Genomic DNA, 16,420 nt, shown 5'->3' on the forward strand with positions numbered 1-16,420 from the left:
TTTGATATAAGACGTTTCACACAAATATTGGTGTGAATGATTAACATTAACAGTATCCTACGCGTCTAAAGAATTGTTTCAGGGGCCCTTTGAAAGAAAATGTCTAAAGTTTGCCCAGAAACTAGGTCTTGCACTGTTCCCCCATTATTCCAAGGAGATACAAGAGCTGAGACATTACAGTCAGCAGCGTACCTCATCTAACTGCTACTGCCACTGGCCTGGGCCATGTAGGCATCCAGCTCAGCGTCCAAGTGACTTCTCGTACGTTGCATGTATGCCTCCAACTGCTGGTCCAACTGGCGACGGTCAGTTTGGCCGCCAGAATTCACACCGGGTGCTGCCTGCTGCTGCTGTTGTTGTTGCTGGGCACGCCGCCTGCGATTTCGTGGCCTGCACACATGGCATCATCATGCATTCATGCACGAGTGAAGGAAATGACTGGCATCACTGTCGATGCCAGTGATATCGGCATGTTGCTGCACAACAGTCCCTTCTTTCTTTATGTACAGTACAGACCCATTAACTTGTAGTTGTAAAAACCAGAACAAAATTTTGAGATAAGCAAAGTTTTGGGATAAGCGCAATCATGAAAATAGAAGCTTGTTGGCTGCCCATGGATCCCATGGAGCTTTTCTAAAATGCACCAGCAATATTGACGGTCACTTTCACATGCATCGACACTGTAGACATCAACTTCTACTGGCAACAGCGCTACTGGCAATGTGCCAAAGTGTGCCTGGTACCGAGTCAAGAATATTGATCCTTGTGCAGTCTTTAAAGCCAGAAATCCGAGCAAACTGTGAAACCTCATTAATAGGTACCTGGCGGGATCGTGCAATGCACATGCACTAAATGGTACAGTGAAACCTCGTTACTATGAACACCACATTAACGAACTTTTCTGATGAACAAACTATTCAGGAATTCCCTGCTGACTTCATACAGTTTCAATATAAAAATATTTCAGTAGTACGAGCTTCAGAATGCCAAACCTTTCAGATAACGATGGTTATTCAGTTTCCCTGTGATGCTGACAATGCCTCAGTATTAGGAAATAATATTCCAAAATCCGGGGATTCTTAGATTTGTATACAGTCGACTCCAGTTAATACGAAGTTCACGGGGACCGCAAAAAACTTTGAATTAAACGAACTTCCAATTAAGCACAAAACACAAAAAACAGCACTTTGTTTGTGGCAAAATCGAGTATTTTCTCTAAGAAAAATAGCCGGTCATCTTGCTTTGCTTCTTCTTGCCGAATCGCGCTGCTGAAAGCAAGTTCTGCAGGCTGTAGATGTGGCAGAACGCTTCTTCCGCGTTACCTTCAGCGGCAAAGAAGCGCTCCACGAGAGCAAGGCCCGCAGCTACATCGGCAGCCTTAGGTTGCGGCTCGCCTTCAATGTCATCGTCGCTTCCTGGGGCCGAATAATCTCTACAATTTTGCTATCCGTCAGCGCACCGCACGTTTCGACCGCCTTGTCTATGGCGACGTAATCTTCAAAATTGACGTCCCCGAGAGCATCACCAAAATCAGTGCCGTCAAGCTCGCTTGTTGACGCTTCCTTTGCTGAAATTTCAGAGGCATCCTCCGAAGAAGCTGCCACAAAACCGCAAGCCCTGAAGCAGTTTGCAATTGTTTCTTGCTTCACACGATCCCATGCTCGCGCCAACATGTGGATGGCACTAAGCAGGCTCACCTCGTACTTTGTGGAGCTATCCATACACAAAATCATGCGCTCGAGGAGGTGCCGCCTGTACAGGACTTTGACATTCTTGATGATGCCTTGATTCAGTGGCTGCAAAACAGCCGTTGTGTTTGGAGGCAAAAATGCGAGGCGTATTGCACTCAAGGCTGGCACATTCACGTGAGCACTGCAGTGATCGACAAGGAACAACACCTTGCGGTTTGAAGCAGCAAACTTGCAGTCCAATTTGCTTATCCAGCTCTTGAAGATTTTGGCCGTCATCCACGCTTTTTTGTTCGCCTCATAGTCCACAGGCAGCGTCTTCATGCCTTTAAAACATCTCGGCTTCGCGGCTTTCCCGATCACAAGTAACCGACATCGTTCCGTGCCAGTCATGTTTGCCGCGATCAGCACCGACACTCTCTCCTTGCTGCGTTTGCCCCTAGCACAGTCGTCGTCCTTGAATGTCAGGGTCTTCTCTGGTAGAAGCCGATAGAAGAGTGCAGTCTCATCTACATTGAAGATGTCTTCCGGTCTGTATTCGGCAAGATATTCACGCAGCTTTCCGTCCTTCCAAGTGGCGCATGTTTCCTGGTTAACGGACGCCTTTTCACCACACACGCTCTTGAAAACCAGGTCATGGCGATCTTTAAAGCGCATCAGCCATCCATCTGACGAAACGAAGTCATCGATCCCCAACATTGCTGCAAGCGTTCGGGCTTTCATCGCAACGATGTCTCCGCTGAGAGGAAGTTTGTTGCTCCTGGCCTCCCTAATCCAAACCAGCAGAGCCTTCTCCAACTCTGGGTAAGCGCCGGTGCACATTCGCTTCCGAGAAGTCTTGAACTTGTCGTTCTCAAACGCACCCATTATTGTACGCTTGTTCTTGATGTAGTTTGAGAGCGTGTTCAGCTTGATCCCGTACTTCTGCGCTATGTCTTGTTTGGCGGCACCTCCCTTCTCAACTTCTTTCAAAACCTCGACTTTTGTTGACAGGTCGAGCGTGCGATAAGAGCCACGGTTTGCCATGGCTATAAATAAACTGCGCGACTAGGTACAGTTAATTCCGAATCACCCGTGGAACAACCTAGCCTACGAGCTTCCCGCACAAAGGCGCTCAACCAACACACGCCTCGACACACACTCCGCACGCTGCAAGACTAATCTCGCACAATCTCGCCACTGCCAGTATGCAGCGCTGCGTGCACCTATGGCACCCGCGTGGCCTCTGCAATCAGCTCCGGCCATGCGCGGCAGCCGTAGCAATGAATAATCGCGCCGCTCCAAGAAGGATGGCGTTGCGGGCAGCTGCGGTGGCGATGACACCAACGCGGAGCACGGAACTGTTGCAACACTTAAAAATTGCACATTCTACCAAAGAATGACGGTCACCTCGAGGATCCCGGCTGAAAATTAACTTCCAATTAAACAATATTACTGGATGAGGACTTCGAATTATCGAGCGATTTCTTCTATAGGATTACATGCAAAACTGACGGGACCAGCGCTTCACTTCTAATTAACCGAAAATTCCAATTAAGCGGCTTCGAATTATCGGGAGTCGACTGTAGATCCTTCACAGAAGTCGAAACAGTAGGCTAGTAGACAACAAGGTACGGAGAGCAGACATCGTGGCACATGGATTTGGAAAACCTGGGACGGCGCCCAAGAAAAAAATGCGGGCGAGCAGAGGCAACGGCGCATCAGACTTTGCAAGTGCATTCTCTGCCCAGAAAAGTGCTGCCTAGCAATGGAGGCACGTCTCTTCCTTTTTTTCACCCTTCTTTCTGTGCACACCTCTTTTTTTTTGCGCTTACATCTGCGGCAGTACTAGCTACACGGGTGGTGAAATGCAACACTTCCGTACTTGTGGAAATGCCACACGGTCGCACTCTGCATTTTCCAGTTGGTGTCGTTTACATGTGCTTGCGCTTTGGCATAGTTCAGGTGTCCGCCTGGAGTGAGGCAGTTCTGGTGTCCATGGCAAGAAATGTGAAAAACAAACAAAAAGCAAGAAACACTGCACTTTGGAGGCGACATGGAGGTACCTTTTTGTCGGTAGTCTGTTTTGTGTGCGTCACTCTTATTATACCGTGCTTCGGTTGTGCGTGGCAGCGAAATATAAGAAAATAGCATCAGCGCATGCAGAGAGCCAACAGCATGCTTTCGTGGATAACTCAGATGGTGACAACTTATGAACTGATGCGTTGATAGGTGAAATGGTTAATTTCGGTGCTTTCACTATAAAATCTTTCAGAATAACGAACAAGTTACCGCGGCCGCCTGAAATTCGTAATATTGAGATTTCACTGCTAATACATAATAACCAACATGTACAAATTTGCATTTCTTTATGTAACCGCTGATACCTACGAAGAAATAAATGCATGTACGATGGTGCAGTAAATGTTGGGTAAAATACGCATTACAATGTTTTTCTTTTTTTTTCCCAAAGCACTGCAAAAAATTTACCAATGATTACAATACGCCCTAATGTGAAATTTAGTGCAGCTCTATACATGCTTTCATTTCACAATATATTTGCTGGCATGGACAATCTGGCTTCTGCTACACATTGCAAGCAGAGTGAAATGTGGCATGACTGCCTTGCTAATCGTGAGATTGCGAGAGGCAGCACGTGGGTGATGCGTGGGTGCGTTTATAGCAGCCGCCGCAGACAGACCTCTGCTCACGCACGCTACTCTGGCACCATCTCATAGACATCGTCGCCGCAGAGCCAGTCTTGCAAGGCACTTCGCTTTTATTCTCAAGGTTTCGCCATGCCCTCCTCCTCCGCTTTCCTCTTCGCACTCTTTTCACTACCGCCGTCTTTCATTACCCACTGCACTCTGCGTTCGCTCTTTCATGCTTCGCTGTGCTCATTCACTCTGCTACAAGGGACTCTGAAGCATGCTGATGCTCAACGCAGGAACGGGTGCCTAACAGCTGCGCTCTAAAGTGCCAGCTCTCTTCCATGCCATGCAATGGTGCAGAGCTGACACACCAGGGCAGCAATTCCAAAGGAGTATTTGAAACTTTGACAGAGAACACAGCGGCAGACGCTCATCTGCACAGCCGCCACAGCTGTGCAGATGACTTGTCCGGCTTTCCCTGATGTCTACATGCACATTTGCACAATCATCATCTGCTAGCCAGCTAAACCGGCGCTGCTTCATTGAAATGTAGTATCTGATGTCGCGTGATGGAATACTGAATACCAGAAAATTTATCACAAACTTTAATGCTCACAAATATTGGGTGAGGAAACACGGTGCTGCACATGCTTGGGAGTCTCCTAGCATTGCATAATAAAAATGTAGCAGGCTATCAATAACTTAGGTATATAGAAATGAAAGTATACCGTACAGTACAGTCTACTCTAATTAAAGGGAACACCAAATCAGTACGCCAGCACCGACTACAGCTCAGCTTTAATATATGGAGGTCCGTAAAATATTTTTATTTATCAATAGAATATTTGCTTAATAGTATCTTTTTTTACTTCTGAAGCTAAAAAATGTGTGATGTTAAGCTTTATTAAATACCTATGATGTTCTCAGTTTAATAGTGGACATGCTTGCTTTATGGCTGTCTTTTATTGCATAGAAAGTTTGGCTTTCCAATTTTCCTTTAAAATACATAAGGGCTTTCCCATCTTTACCGTATGTAAGGCCATTGTGCGAGACAAATGAAAGCGCATACCGCACATCACGTGACTTGAATACTGCTCCAGATGTAGCCATCATTGGTTCTGTGTGGGCTGACCATTGTCGGCACTGATGGTAATGAGTAGGCACCTTTCATTTTCAAGATAGGTGTCGTTTGCTACTTGTTAAGAATTCTGAAATCGGGGGGCAGGGGGGTCGCAGCAAGTTCGTGCGATGCCCCCCCCCCTTTCTTTCGTCAATCCGCCGTCCACACAAATGTATGCTGCTGGGTGCCCACCGCACCCGCTGTGTTGTCGCTTGAAGCTACAAAATGAAACCAATGTCTGTCTGCGAATGACGTCAAGAACGAGAGGCTGCAATACGACGCGCCACAATGATGGCGGCTATGAGCAACTGTGTTGCCATCCCGTACATTCGCATTAGTTTGCGAGGCGGCTCGTTGGCTTTCTAAATACCACTGCCTGCTGCAAACAGATCTGTGTTAATTCGGCAACAAACCGTAACTTTAGTCGCCGGCGCCCACGGAAGCCCCGAATAAGCCTAATGTCCTAAGGCAGTGTGGTCGTGACAAAAAATTGCCGCTGGTCGATGTAATAACGAGCTGCAAGCTGTTGCAGAATGCTTGTCACTAATTGTACAAGTAGCCCATCAGTGATCGAACCCGAGATCACGAGTTACATTAATGGGCGTTGAAACATGATCTGCATGCCTTTTTTGGTGGCTAACGGGCCCAATCTTCACACTTCCTGAAATACGTAATGCTTTTGTTGCCGTTCCTTCTGTCCGTGTCGTGTTATTGTTTCGATCGGTCCTGCCATCATGGACAGACACGTACCGACAGAGGCAGCCTCAGCTGACGTGGCGATGTACCGTGGATTGTGGCATTCGAGCACTGTGTGTGCATTGGGTGGACATTGGGGAACACATGCAGTAGGGCAGAAGCGCTCGCAAGGAACGCGTCAACCTCCGTGGCCTGTCCGCGGCATGCTCAAGAGGCTCCACAGCGAATGCAACATGCGACTCTGCGTGGGCCTTCGCAACGAAACTAGTGAATATTCCAAAAATTGAACAGTAGATATTTGATTTGACAATCAAATTATTCAAATGTTCACTATTTGATTTGATTATTCACACACCCGTAGTTTCTAATCCCCAGGTGTCCATGAGCCCTTCGCTGAGACTTAGCTTTAGTGGCATTATAGTCGGTAAAACATGAACAAGGAATGTACAGTGGACTCTGGATAAACAAAACTCACTTAAACGGAATTGTTGGGGAGTGCATGAAGTAGGGCGCTTGCAAAGAATGCATCAGCCTGGGTGGCGTGTCCACAGCGCGCTTGGTGCTTTTGCGACAAAAACAACAAAGTGGGGCTCTCGCTTGAGCACTGTCGAGCACGAAGGGCTCTGTAGTCCACACAACATGCAGCTCTGCATGAGTCTTCCCACCGATTATACCGAATATTCAAAAAATCGAATGGTAGATATTTGATTTGCAATCTGAATAATTTGAACATTCACTATTTGATTAGATTCAGTGGTATTAGAGTATTCGCACACTACTCATTTCTAAAACATTGGTGTCTACGAGACCTTTGCTGGGACTGAGCTTTAGTGACGTTATACGCTGAAAAACGTATGGACAAGTAATAAACAGTGGACTGTGCATAAATGAAACTCAAACTGAATTATTGAGGAGTGCATGTAGGAGGGTAGAATGCGTAAGCATGGGTGGCCTCACCACGGCATGGGCAGCCTGTCTGCGGCATGCTCGGCACATTTTTTTCCTGCCGAAAACAACTAAGTGCGGTGCTCGCCTGTGCAGCATCGAGCACGACGGGCTCCGTGGCGCACATGGCATGTGGCTCTGTATGGACCTTCACACCAAATAAACTGAATTTATTTATTTATTTATTTATTTATTTATTTAAAATACTTTCAGGGCCCAAAGGCACTACAGAAAGGAGTGGGAAAGAAATGGCAAGGCGTGCAGCAAACAAACAAACAGAAGTATTACAAGGCGTCTTGTAAAGCGATCTTGAACTGGTGGTCATCAGCAATGCTGGCGATTGTGGAGGGAAAGTGGTTCCATGCGACACTTGTTCTAGGAACAAAAGAGTCCTTACACAACTTTGTGCGACAAGAAGGCAGCCCCACCTTCAAGCGATGATCAGTCCTTGAAGAAATGTAATGAGGTGGATGAAACAAAACGTTCTTCATCTCGTTGTTATAATAATATATTTTATGAAAAAGGCTGAGGCGAGATGACTTTCGACGCAACGAAAGGTCAGGCAAGTTTAGGGTTTTCTTCATAGATGTGACACTGGAATGACGTGAATAATTCGACAAGATGAAACGTGCGCCGCGATTCTGAATGGCTTCGAGAATTTGAATGAGTGTAGTCTGAGTAGGATACCATATGGCGCATGCGTACTTTAATTTAGAACGTACCAAAGTTTTGTAAAATGTTAGCTTCAGGGACGATGGGGCGTCAAAAAAGTTTCGACGCAGATAACCAAGTATGCGATTGGCGTTGTTAGTTACATATTCGACATGCGTATTCCACGATAGATTAGAAGAAATGTGAACACCAAGGTATTTATAGCTGTCAACAGATGGTAATAGAATATTATTGAGGCGGTAAGTACGCGGACAATGATTAGTGCTGTGGCGAGAAACTTGCATACTTTTACATTTAGTTGTATTAAGTGTCATGAGCCATTGACTGCACCATTCAAATACCCTATCTAGATCACGTTGCAGATTGAAATAATCATCATGGTTAGTAATTTTCTGGTAAACCACGCAGTCATCTGCAAACAGTCGGACAGTTGAGGAAGAAAGGCAAGTAGGAAGATCATTAATATAAATCAAGAAGAGCAGAGGGCCCAAAACGGACCCTTGCGGGACACCAGATGTTACGGCAGAATTACGTGAAGAGAAGTCGTTACCGTCACATACTGACTACGGTTAGAGAGAAATTCCTTAATCCATGCAAGTACATTAGGGTCTATGTTAGGTTGGTTAAGCTTGAAGATAAGTAGATCGTGTGAAACGGAGTCAAATGCTTTAGCAAAATCTAAATATATGCAATCAGTATCAAAGTCATGATCCGCGTTAATAAACAAGTCGTTAGTAAAACAGAACAATTGCGTTTCACACGAAACTGCTTTACGGAATCCATGCTGATAAATGCTGAAGAAGGAATTGGACTCAAGGAATTCAATGAGGTGCGAGTATATTACATGCTCTAGGATTTTTACTGGAATGGATGTTAATGATATGGGGCGGTAATTATTGGGGGAATGTACATCACCAGATTTATGCACTGGGTCCACCTTCCCTATCTTCCAATCAGAGGGTAGTGTAGACATCTGTAATGACTGTTGAAAAAGCTTTGACAATATCAGTGCAGAATAAACTTGTGTACACTTCAGCATTTTTGATGAAATACAATCTGGACCGGCCGACGAAGACACTTTTAAGTTGACAATCAGCCTTTCGACACCAACTGCATCAATAGCGATATAATCCATTGGGAAGAAGTTGGTTTTTGGTATATGCGGTAATACTGTGGGAGTGCTCTTATTCGAAAAATCAAACAGTAGAATCCGCTAATAGAATAATTTGAATGTTTGCTATTCAATTTGATTCGGTGATATATGAGTATTTACAAACCCGTACGTTATAATACACTGGTGTCTATGAGCCCTTTGCTAGGACCGAGCTTTAGTGATGTTATATCCGGGAAAACGTATGAGCGAGAAACATACAGTCAACTCTGGATAAGTGACATTAACTTAAATGGAAATTCTGGATAAACAGAACAATGGTACCAACTTTCGTTGGCCACTTATAGGAACAATGTCAACAAACTTCGTTTAAAGGGAACGCTTCTTTTTGGGAGCTCCAGTTAAATGCAAATAGAACCAAAATTGCAACTATCTCAACTGAAAAAACTTTCAAATGTTGATCATCATCATTTATTTTCCTTTAACCCTTTGAGGGTCAATTTTTTTCGCCATGTGCAACCGCCCAGAGTAGATTTTTTTCAGTGCAGATTCCAATTTTTCTTAGGGACTTATTTCGAAAAAAATTTACCCTAACCTTTCTAGGGTGACCGTAAAGTGAGAAAAAAATATTTTGCGTTGGTATATATATATATATATATATATATATATACTCTTCATTCATGAATAACAACAATAAAAAAGGAAATAAACTTATAAGAATTAAAAATTTGATGCACTGTTATACACATAGTTCATTCAAGGCTTTGAAAATGCGCCCACTAGAATATTTCACAACTTTCACCTGTTCCTGCTCTTACATTAATATTTACGTCCATAGTATAACCCAACTGCATAGGTGCGTGCACTCAAGAAAACTGTGTGGTTGTGTGCCCGTAAAAAAAGCAAAACGTGTGACAAACTTCCGTTAATCTTCATCTTATCGCCAAATCGCCAACCAGAAGCTATTAGTTTTCGTGAGTGTCCAAAAAAAATAAAGAATGAAATAAAGAAAGCAACGGAGACACATGCACGGCAGCATCCTTCCTGTGTGCACCCCTGTGAGCACTAAATGAGCGAGAGACAAGCTGTAGCGCTTTGAGTGATTCGTCACGAGATAGCCATCAGTTTTGCAAGCAAAAGAAGCCAAAACCGCCCGCAGAACAAAACCCAGACCACCACCCACCCACTCGCACGCGTGCCAATGCGCGAGCGGTAGTATATAGACGCACGGGAGCAAACTAGCGCTAATGCAACGAAAACAGAGAGAGAGAGAGGCGTACGAAAAAAAATTAATTTCCCTGTATTTCCACATAGTGGCAGCACATGCTAGAAAAGAAAAAGTTACGAAATTGGTGTGCTTTTTAGACGTACAGACTGCACTGCAAATATACGGCATCAACCTTTTTGGACTTGTTCGCGGTGCCGTATATTTATGTAATTGACCCTCAAAGGGTTAAGGACCACTGTCAGGGTATTACATAAGGGGGCATTATATAAGACATTAAATTACTGTGCCAAAGAGCCAGGATTTTCCAGGGAAATCTGCCTATTGGATTTTCCAATCTGACATTTGGCTGTCGTGGCATCAGTGGCTGTATTCATGTAGCCTAGTTTCAGCCCTCCTTTGTGCATCATGGTGGTGACAGCCAAAACCAAGAGTGCATGAACAAATACCTTGTGCGAAAGCAGCTGTGATATACGAGAGCAGAGTACAATAATGCTATCTTTTCACTGTATTACAATTAAAACACTCGCTGTTTTAAAATAAAAAAATTTGTCGTAACATTTGTGTCTTTCGCATAAACAGAACTTCTTATAAAGAGAAGTAATTTCTGTCTGTTGAAGTTCAGTTTAAGCGGAGTCTATTACTGGGGTTCTACTGTACAGCATAGACATGCAAAATATATTCTTCACCCCCAACTGGTCAAAACGAACAGCATAAGTCAGATGCTTTCGTGTCACATTCGCAGCTGAAAATTGTTGTATGTTGCTGCAGTCGGTGCGGAAATAAATTTCAGGATTAAATTAAAATATCAAATACACTGATTTTGGCACTTTCAATGGTGCTGGAGGCATTGTCAAGTAAGCAAATGTAGAATAAAAACAACATGTATAATATGGGATGTAGGGCCCCTTTAATCTTTCAAGGCTAGAGGTTATAGCATGAGAAGGCTTGCACTCACCGCCCAAACTGTCCACGGAGGGCCCCATTGGCACGAGGCTGCCTGTAGTAAGTCCTGGCTGCTCCACGATCTACGAGGTAGATATGTCTGACTCGGAACAAGCACATTGTTATCTCTTGCACCTATAATGTGATGCTTTGCATATAGTTTGAGATAGCATCACCGCTGACTACACAGTTCCAAGAAAGCTACATACAGGGAAACCTCATTAGCACACACCTGCTTAAGGTGTAAAGACGCTTTATGCACACAGGATACAAACCTACCATCGAATATATTTTAGCATACTTACTGCCCTGATCAGTCATAGCTGCTTATCACATTCTCAAATAAGGTGCATCAGTTCTGCCATTCAATATGTGCTACAGGCTAACACTTGCTTCTTAGTGGCGATTTGTTTCATAGGATGAAATTGAGGTTGAGGTAGTCATTGCAAGGCTATCGTAGTTGCAGGCAAAAATGAAATAATTCTGTCCCAACATGTGAAGTAAAGACTTCTGTTGGCGCCTCTTCTGCCTAATAAAAGCCCAAATTTTGCTTTTAGTGCATAACAACAACCATATGATAAAAATAGACAATGAAGCCATAAAAAGCGTAGGAAAAATTATTTAGAATGTTTAAATAATGAGGAAGTGAAAGCGGACAATGGGATGGTTATTCTCTCACACATTGCCTCTGTCTGAGTGTGCATGTACGCTGGGAGTGTCAGCCAGCACTCCTCATGGCCATGGACCGGAGGATGACTGCTGCAGTAGCTTCATAGGTAAGGCATCGCATACTTAATGCGGAAGACATGGGTTTGGCCCCCACCTGCAGCAAGTCCTCTTTTTGTCCACTTTCACTCCTTTATTATTGCTACATTTCAATCATTGCTCCCTAAAAAAGTTGACTACGGGGGCATGGTTTTTGAAAAAAATTCAACCCTCAATGCTTTAACAAGATTTCACCATAAAAGGAAATCTGGCGTCGCTATTTATGTCAACTGCAATGACCAGCTGCAGCTACTGTGGGTATCTGGCAAATGTATTTAATTTGCAGTAGGGCATGTGTGAATGTGCAAGGAAAGGTTTCTTGAAATGGAACCTCCATGGGAATTATTAGCTCCTTACTAAGCACTATGTGGCAGGCTTAATCAGACGTATCTTGAATTTTAAAAAATAATAATAATACCTTAAGGAAAGTATTTAGGTAGTGCCCATTAAGCAAAGACCTTTCTAGGCTTCAAAATTTAGCAGGTGGTATTTGTGGCATTTAATAACTGTATATCACAACAAAGGTACATCCACGCTCTAATCAATATCCTGAAATTGCAAAGAACAGCACATCGCATACTTTTCAAGGTGTGCTCTAAACCATCATGCCAGGTGGAACTTAGTTCACGTAACTCAAAATGTCCCGGCACTCTAGGTGACCTATCAATCAAAAGTCTATAGATGCCAGGGCCACGATAATGTAATGATTCTACTCGAATTCTTTTCCTCTGTACTTTGTCTCTGGTCCGAGTGCCACTCCTCCACCCATGTATAGCCGAGACCATTTGGTTGTGAGCAACGAATCATTAGGAATGAGTAGAATCAAGCAAAAGGAACCCTTGCATTATAGCACCTCAGCATTCAAATGGCAGCTAAAGTACTGCAGCACTGAATTTTCCTGTTTAGGTTGCTAAACACATTGAATATGAATCAGGAAAGCACTAAAAAAATTGGGTTATTGGCACTGCACTTTATCCTCCCCGCAAAACTCAACTCTAGCCCCCCCCCCCGTGATACTGAACTGCTATTTTATAAAATGTTAATTTGCTCTGTTCTAGAATATGCATCTGTCATTTGGTTCCCCTACAATGGACAGGCTGCCAATGGAAACTAACCCTTGCAACGTTTAACACCCGAACCCTCTCGAGTGAGGCAAGCTTAGCAGGACTCTTCGAAGAACTGTCAGACATTGGTTGGGATATTATCGGTCTTAGTGAGATTAGAAGACCTGGCGAGGCTTACACATTGCAGAATAATGGCCCTGTCCTCTGCTATAGAGGTCTCCCGGATAAGAAGCAATACGGCATAGGATTCCTAATCCATAAAGACATAGCAGGCAACATTGACAAATTCTACAGCATCAACAAGAGGGTAGCAGTAGTTGTAATCAAACTCAATAAACGGCATAGATTAAAGATAGTACAAACCTACGCTCCAACGTCCAGTCACGACAATGAGGAAGTAGATCAGTTTTATGAAGATGTTGAATTAGTGATGAGAAAAGTGCAAATGCGGTATACAGTAGTAATGGGGGACTTCAATGCAAAAGTGGGGAAAAGGCAGGCAGGTGAACCGGCAATTGGCAACTACGGTGTCGACTCTAGAAACGCTAGAGGTGAGATGCTGGAAGAATTCGCAGAAAGGAATAAGCTGAGAATAATGAACACTTTTTTCAGGAAACGTAGCGACAGAAAATGCACATGGAAAAGCCCTAATGGTGAAACAAGAAATGAAATTGATTCATACTTTCTGCTGATCCCAGCATAGTGCAGGATGTTCAAGTAATAGGTAGGGTAAAATGTAGTGATCATAGGTTAGTGAGAGCCAGGATCCGCCTCAATTTAAACAGAAATAATCAAATTGGTCAAGAAAGAACAGGTCAACTTAGAGGCAGTTAGGGTAAAAGCAGACAAATTTAGGCTGGTACTTGCAAACAAATATGCAGCCTTAGAACAGAGAGATGTTGATGATGACATAGAGGTAATGAATGAAACCGAAACAAGGCTGGCTTCAGAGGCAGCAGTTGAAGTGGGAGGCAAGGCACCAAGGCAACTTGTAGGCAAGCTCTCCCAAGTAACAAAGGACATAATAAAGAAACGACAAAAAATGAAAGTTGCCAACTCAAGAGATAAGATAGAATTCGCGGAGCCGTCAAAACTCGTCAACAAGGCGAAAATAAGTTATATTCGAAACTATAACGTGAGAAAGACAAGAAGCCGTAAAAAATGGACACAGCCTGAAATCAGTGAGAAGGAAACTTGGCATAGGACAAACCAAGATGTATGCACTAAAAGATAAGCAGGGTAGTATCATCAGCAATCTCGAAGATATAGTAATCCAGGCAGCCTTCGCAACCAGGCAGAGGCTAACCGCCTTCTTCGTTCATTGCAGAAATGCGCGTTTGAGGAGCGGAATCCGAAGCTGCTACCGTCACTGCTGGTGGAACCTACACGTGTCCACGGATCGTCCCCCTCCCTCCGTTCTCTACTGGCAAGCCGCACCTGCGCACTACTGTCCGATATCAACGGCGTCCCCTATATAACCGCTGCACGACGGTCCCCACATCATTCACGGAGCAATCCAGGCAGCCTTCGCAACCAGGCAGAGGCTAACCGCCTTCTTCGTTCATTGCAGAAATGCGCGTTTGAGGAGCGGAATCCGAAGCTGCTACCGTCACTGCTGGTGGAACCTACACGTGTCCACGGATCGTCCCCCTCCCTCCGTTCTCTACTGGCAAGCCGCACCTGCGCACTACTGTCCGATATCAACGGCGTCCCCTATATAACCGCTGCACGACGGTCCCCACATCATTCACGGAGCAATCCAGGCAGCCTTCGCAACCAGGCAGAGGCTAACCGCCTTCTTCGTTCATTGCAGAAATGCGCGTTTGAGGAGCGGAATCCAAAGCTGCTACCGTCACTGCTGGTGGAACCTACACGTGTCCACGGATCGTCCCCCTCCCTCCGTTCTCTACTGGCAAGCCGCACCTGCGCACTACTGTCCGATATCAACGGCGTCCCCTATATAACCGCTGCACGACGGTCCCCACATCATTCACGGAGCAATCCAGGCAGCCTTCGCAACCAGGCAGAGGCTAACCGCCTTCTTCGTTCATTGCAGGTGTGTATCCTGTATCTTTGATTACATCGATCTTAGGCTACTGGATTGCTCCGTTCGTGTTTGTGTCCAGCATGGGTGATAAGCCTCCTTCAACTATAAAAGAACTTGTAAAGGCTATGACTGACTTGAGTGCACAGTTTAACTCTAAGCAAAGTGAACTAAAGCAAGATATAAAGCATGTGATTGAATCTGAAATGGAATCTGTCAAAACTTCAATGGGCTTTATCAATGAAAAGTTCGAAGAATTTAGAACAGAGATCTCTGAGCTCAAAAAGACCCTGTCTGACGTGAAAAACGTAAACCTGGAAATGAAAAAAGAAAACAACCGACTCACAAATGAAGTGAAAACTCTCAGGCACGAATTGACTGAACTGCAGCAGTACAGTAGAAGAAATAACCTTGAAATCAAAGGCATCCCTCCAGCACCCACTGAAAATCTGATTTCAGTGATGACATCAATCTGTCATCTCTTGAGCACCAAGTTCGATGAATCCGATGTTGAAGCTATCCATCGTGTGCCCTCAAAAAACAAGGACGAACCCAACATCATTGTTAAATTTGCTTCCAGGAAAGTGAGAGACAGCATTCTGAAAACAGCGTAAAAGCAACGGCTGAACACTACACTTCTGAGCTTTGACGATCACGAAAATCCCGTGTTCATCAACGAACATTTGTGCCCGGCAAACAAAATTTTGCTAGGTAAAGCACGGAAAGCCAAAAAGGAAAAACAGTGGAAACACGCATGGGTATCAGATGGCAAGATCCTGATGCGCAAGACAGATACCTCGCATGTTTTACATATAACCTGTGACGCTGATCTTGCTCAGGTAGTCTAGAAACATGGCCTTTTCCGTCGAGGAAATCAGTGCTAAGTGGCACGAGAGCGAAAACCTTTCCATTTTTCATTGCAATGTCCGCAGTATAAATAAAAATTTAGACCAACTCACTGTACATTTATCGCAACATTCTTTCCAGTATGATCTTATCGCTGTAACTGAAACCTGGCTTAAGAAAGGAGAAATACCGTACATACCGGGTTACACAACGCTATCTTTACCAAGAGATAGCACCGCACGAGGGGGTGGCGTTGCTCTTTTTATAAAAAACGGCATAGATTATCAACAGCTCTCGGATTCCTCTCTGAGCTCTAATACCACAGAAGCACTTTCTATTCGCCTTTAGACAGACGTCGTAATAGGCGTGGTATATCGTCCGCCAAACACGTGCACAAGTCAGTTCATATCTGATATGGAGTCCATTCTGGTTCCTCTGATGTCTTTTAATAATCAGTTAGCAATAGTTGGTGATTTCAATATCGACTTATCAAAGGATGACTGTCCAGATTATATTTTCTTACTGGAATCGTTCAACCTCAAGAATGTTATCAATGTGCCCACTAGAATTACACATCAGTCTGCAACAATTATTGATCACATCTTATGTAACCGTGATATGGATGCCTGCGCTGGTGTTTGTAACCAAAACATTGCTGATCACTGTTCA

General features: G+C 44.3%; 1 protein-coding gene across 4 annotated transcripts in view; it reads right to left on the bottom strand.

Moving 5' to 3' along the window:
• LOC135902445 (chromatin target of PRMT1 protein-like) overlaps positions 1-16,420 on the bottom strand; it is a 76,480-nt gene that overhangs the window by 7,891 nt on the left and 52,169 nt on the right. For all 4 annotated transcript variants that reach the window (XM_065432521.2, XM_065432523.2, XM_065432520.2 and 1 more), the window contains exons 5-6: positions 11,046-11,115; positions 193-390 (exon numbers count right to left, since the gene is read on the bottom strand). In XM_065432521.2, coding sequence (XP_065288593.1) covers positions 198-390; positions 11,046-11,115 — 263 coding nt within the window. In that variant the 3' untranslated portion in view covers positions 193-197. The remainder of the gene's footprint in view (positions 1-192; positions 391-11,045; positions 11,116-16,420) is intronic.

Source organism: Dermacentor albipictus, chromosome 4 (assembly GCF_038994185.2).
Source record: "Dermacentor albipictus isolate Rhodes 1998 colony chromosome 4, USDA_Dalb.pri_finalv2, whole genome shotgun sequence".
In the NCBI taxonomy this organism is placed as follows: Eukaryota; Metazoa; Arthropoda; class Arachnida; order Ixodida; family Ixodidae; genus Dermacentor; species Dermacentor albipictus.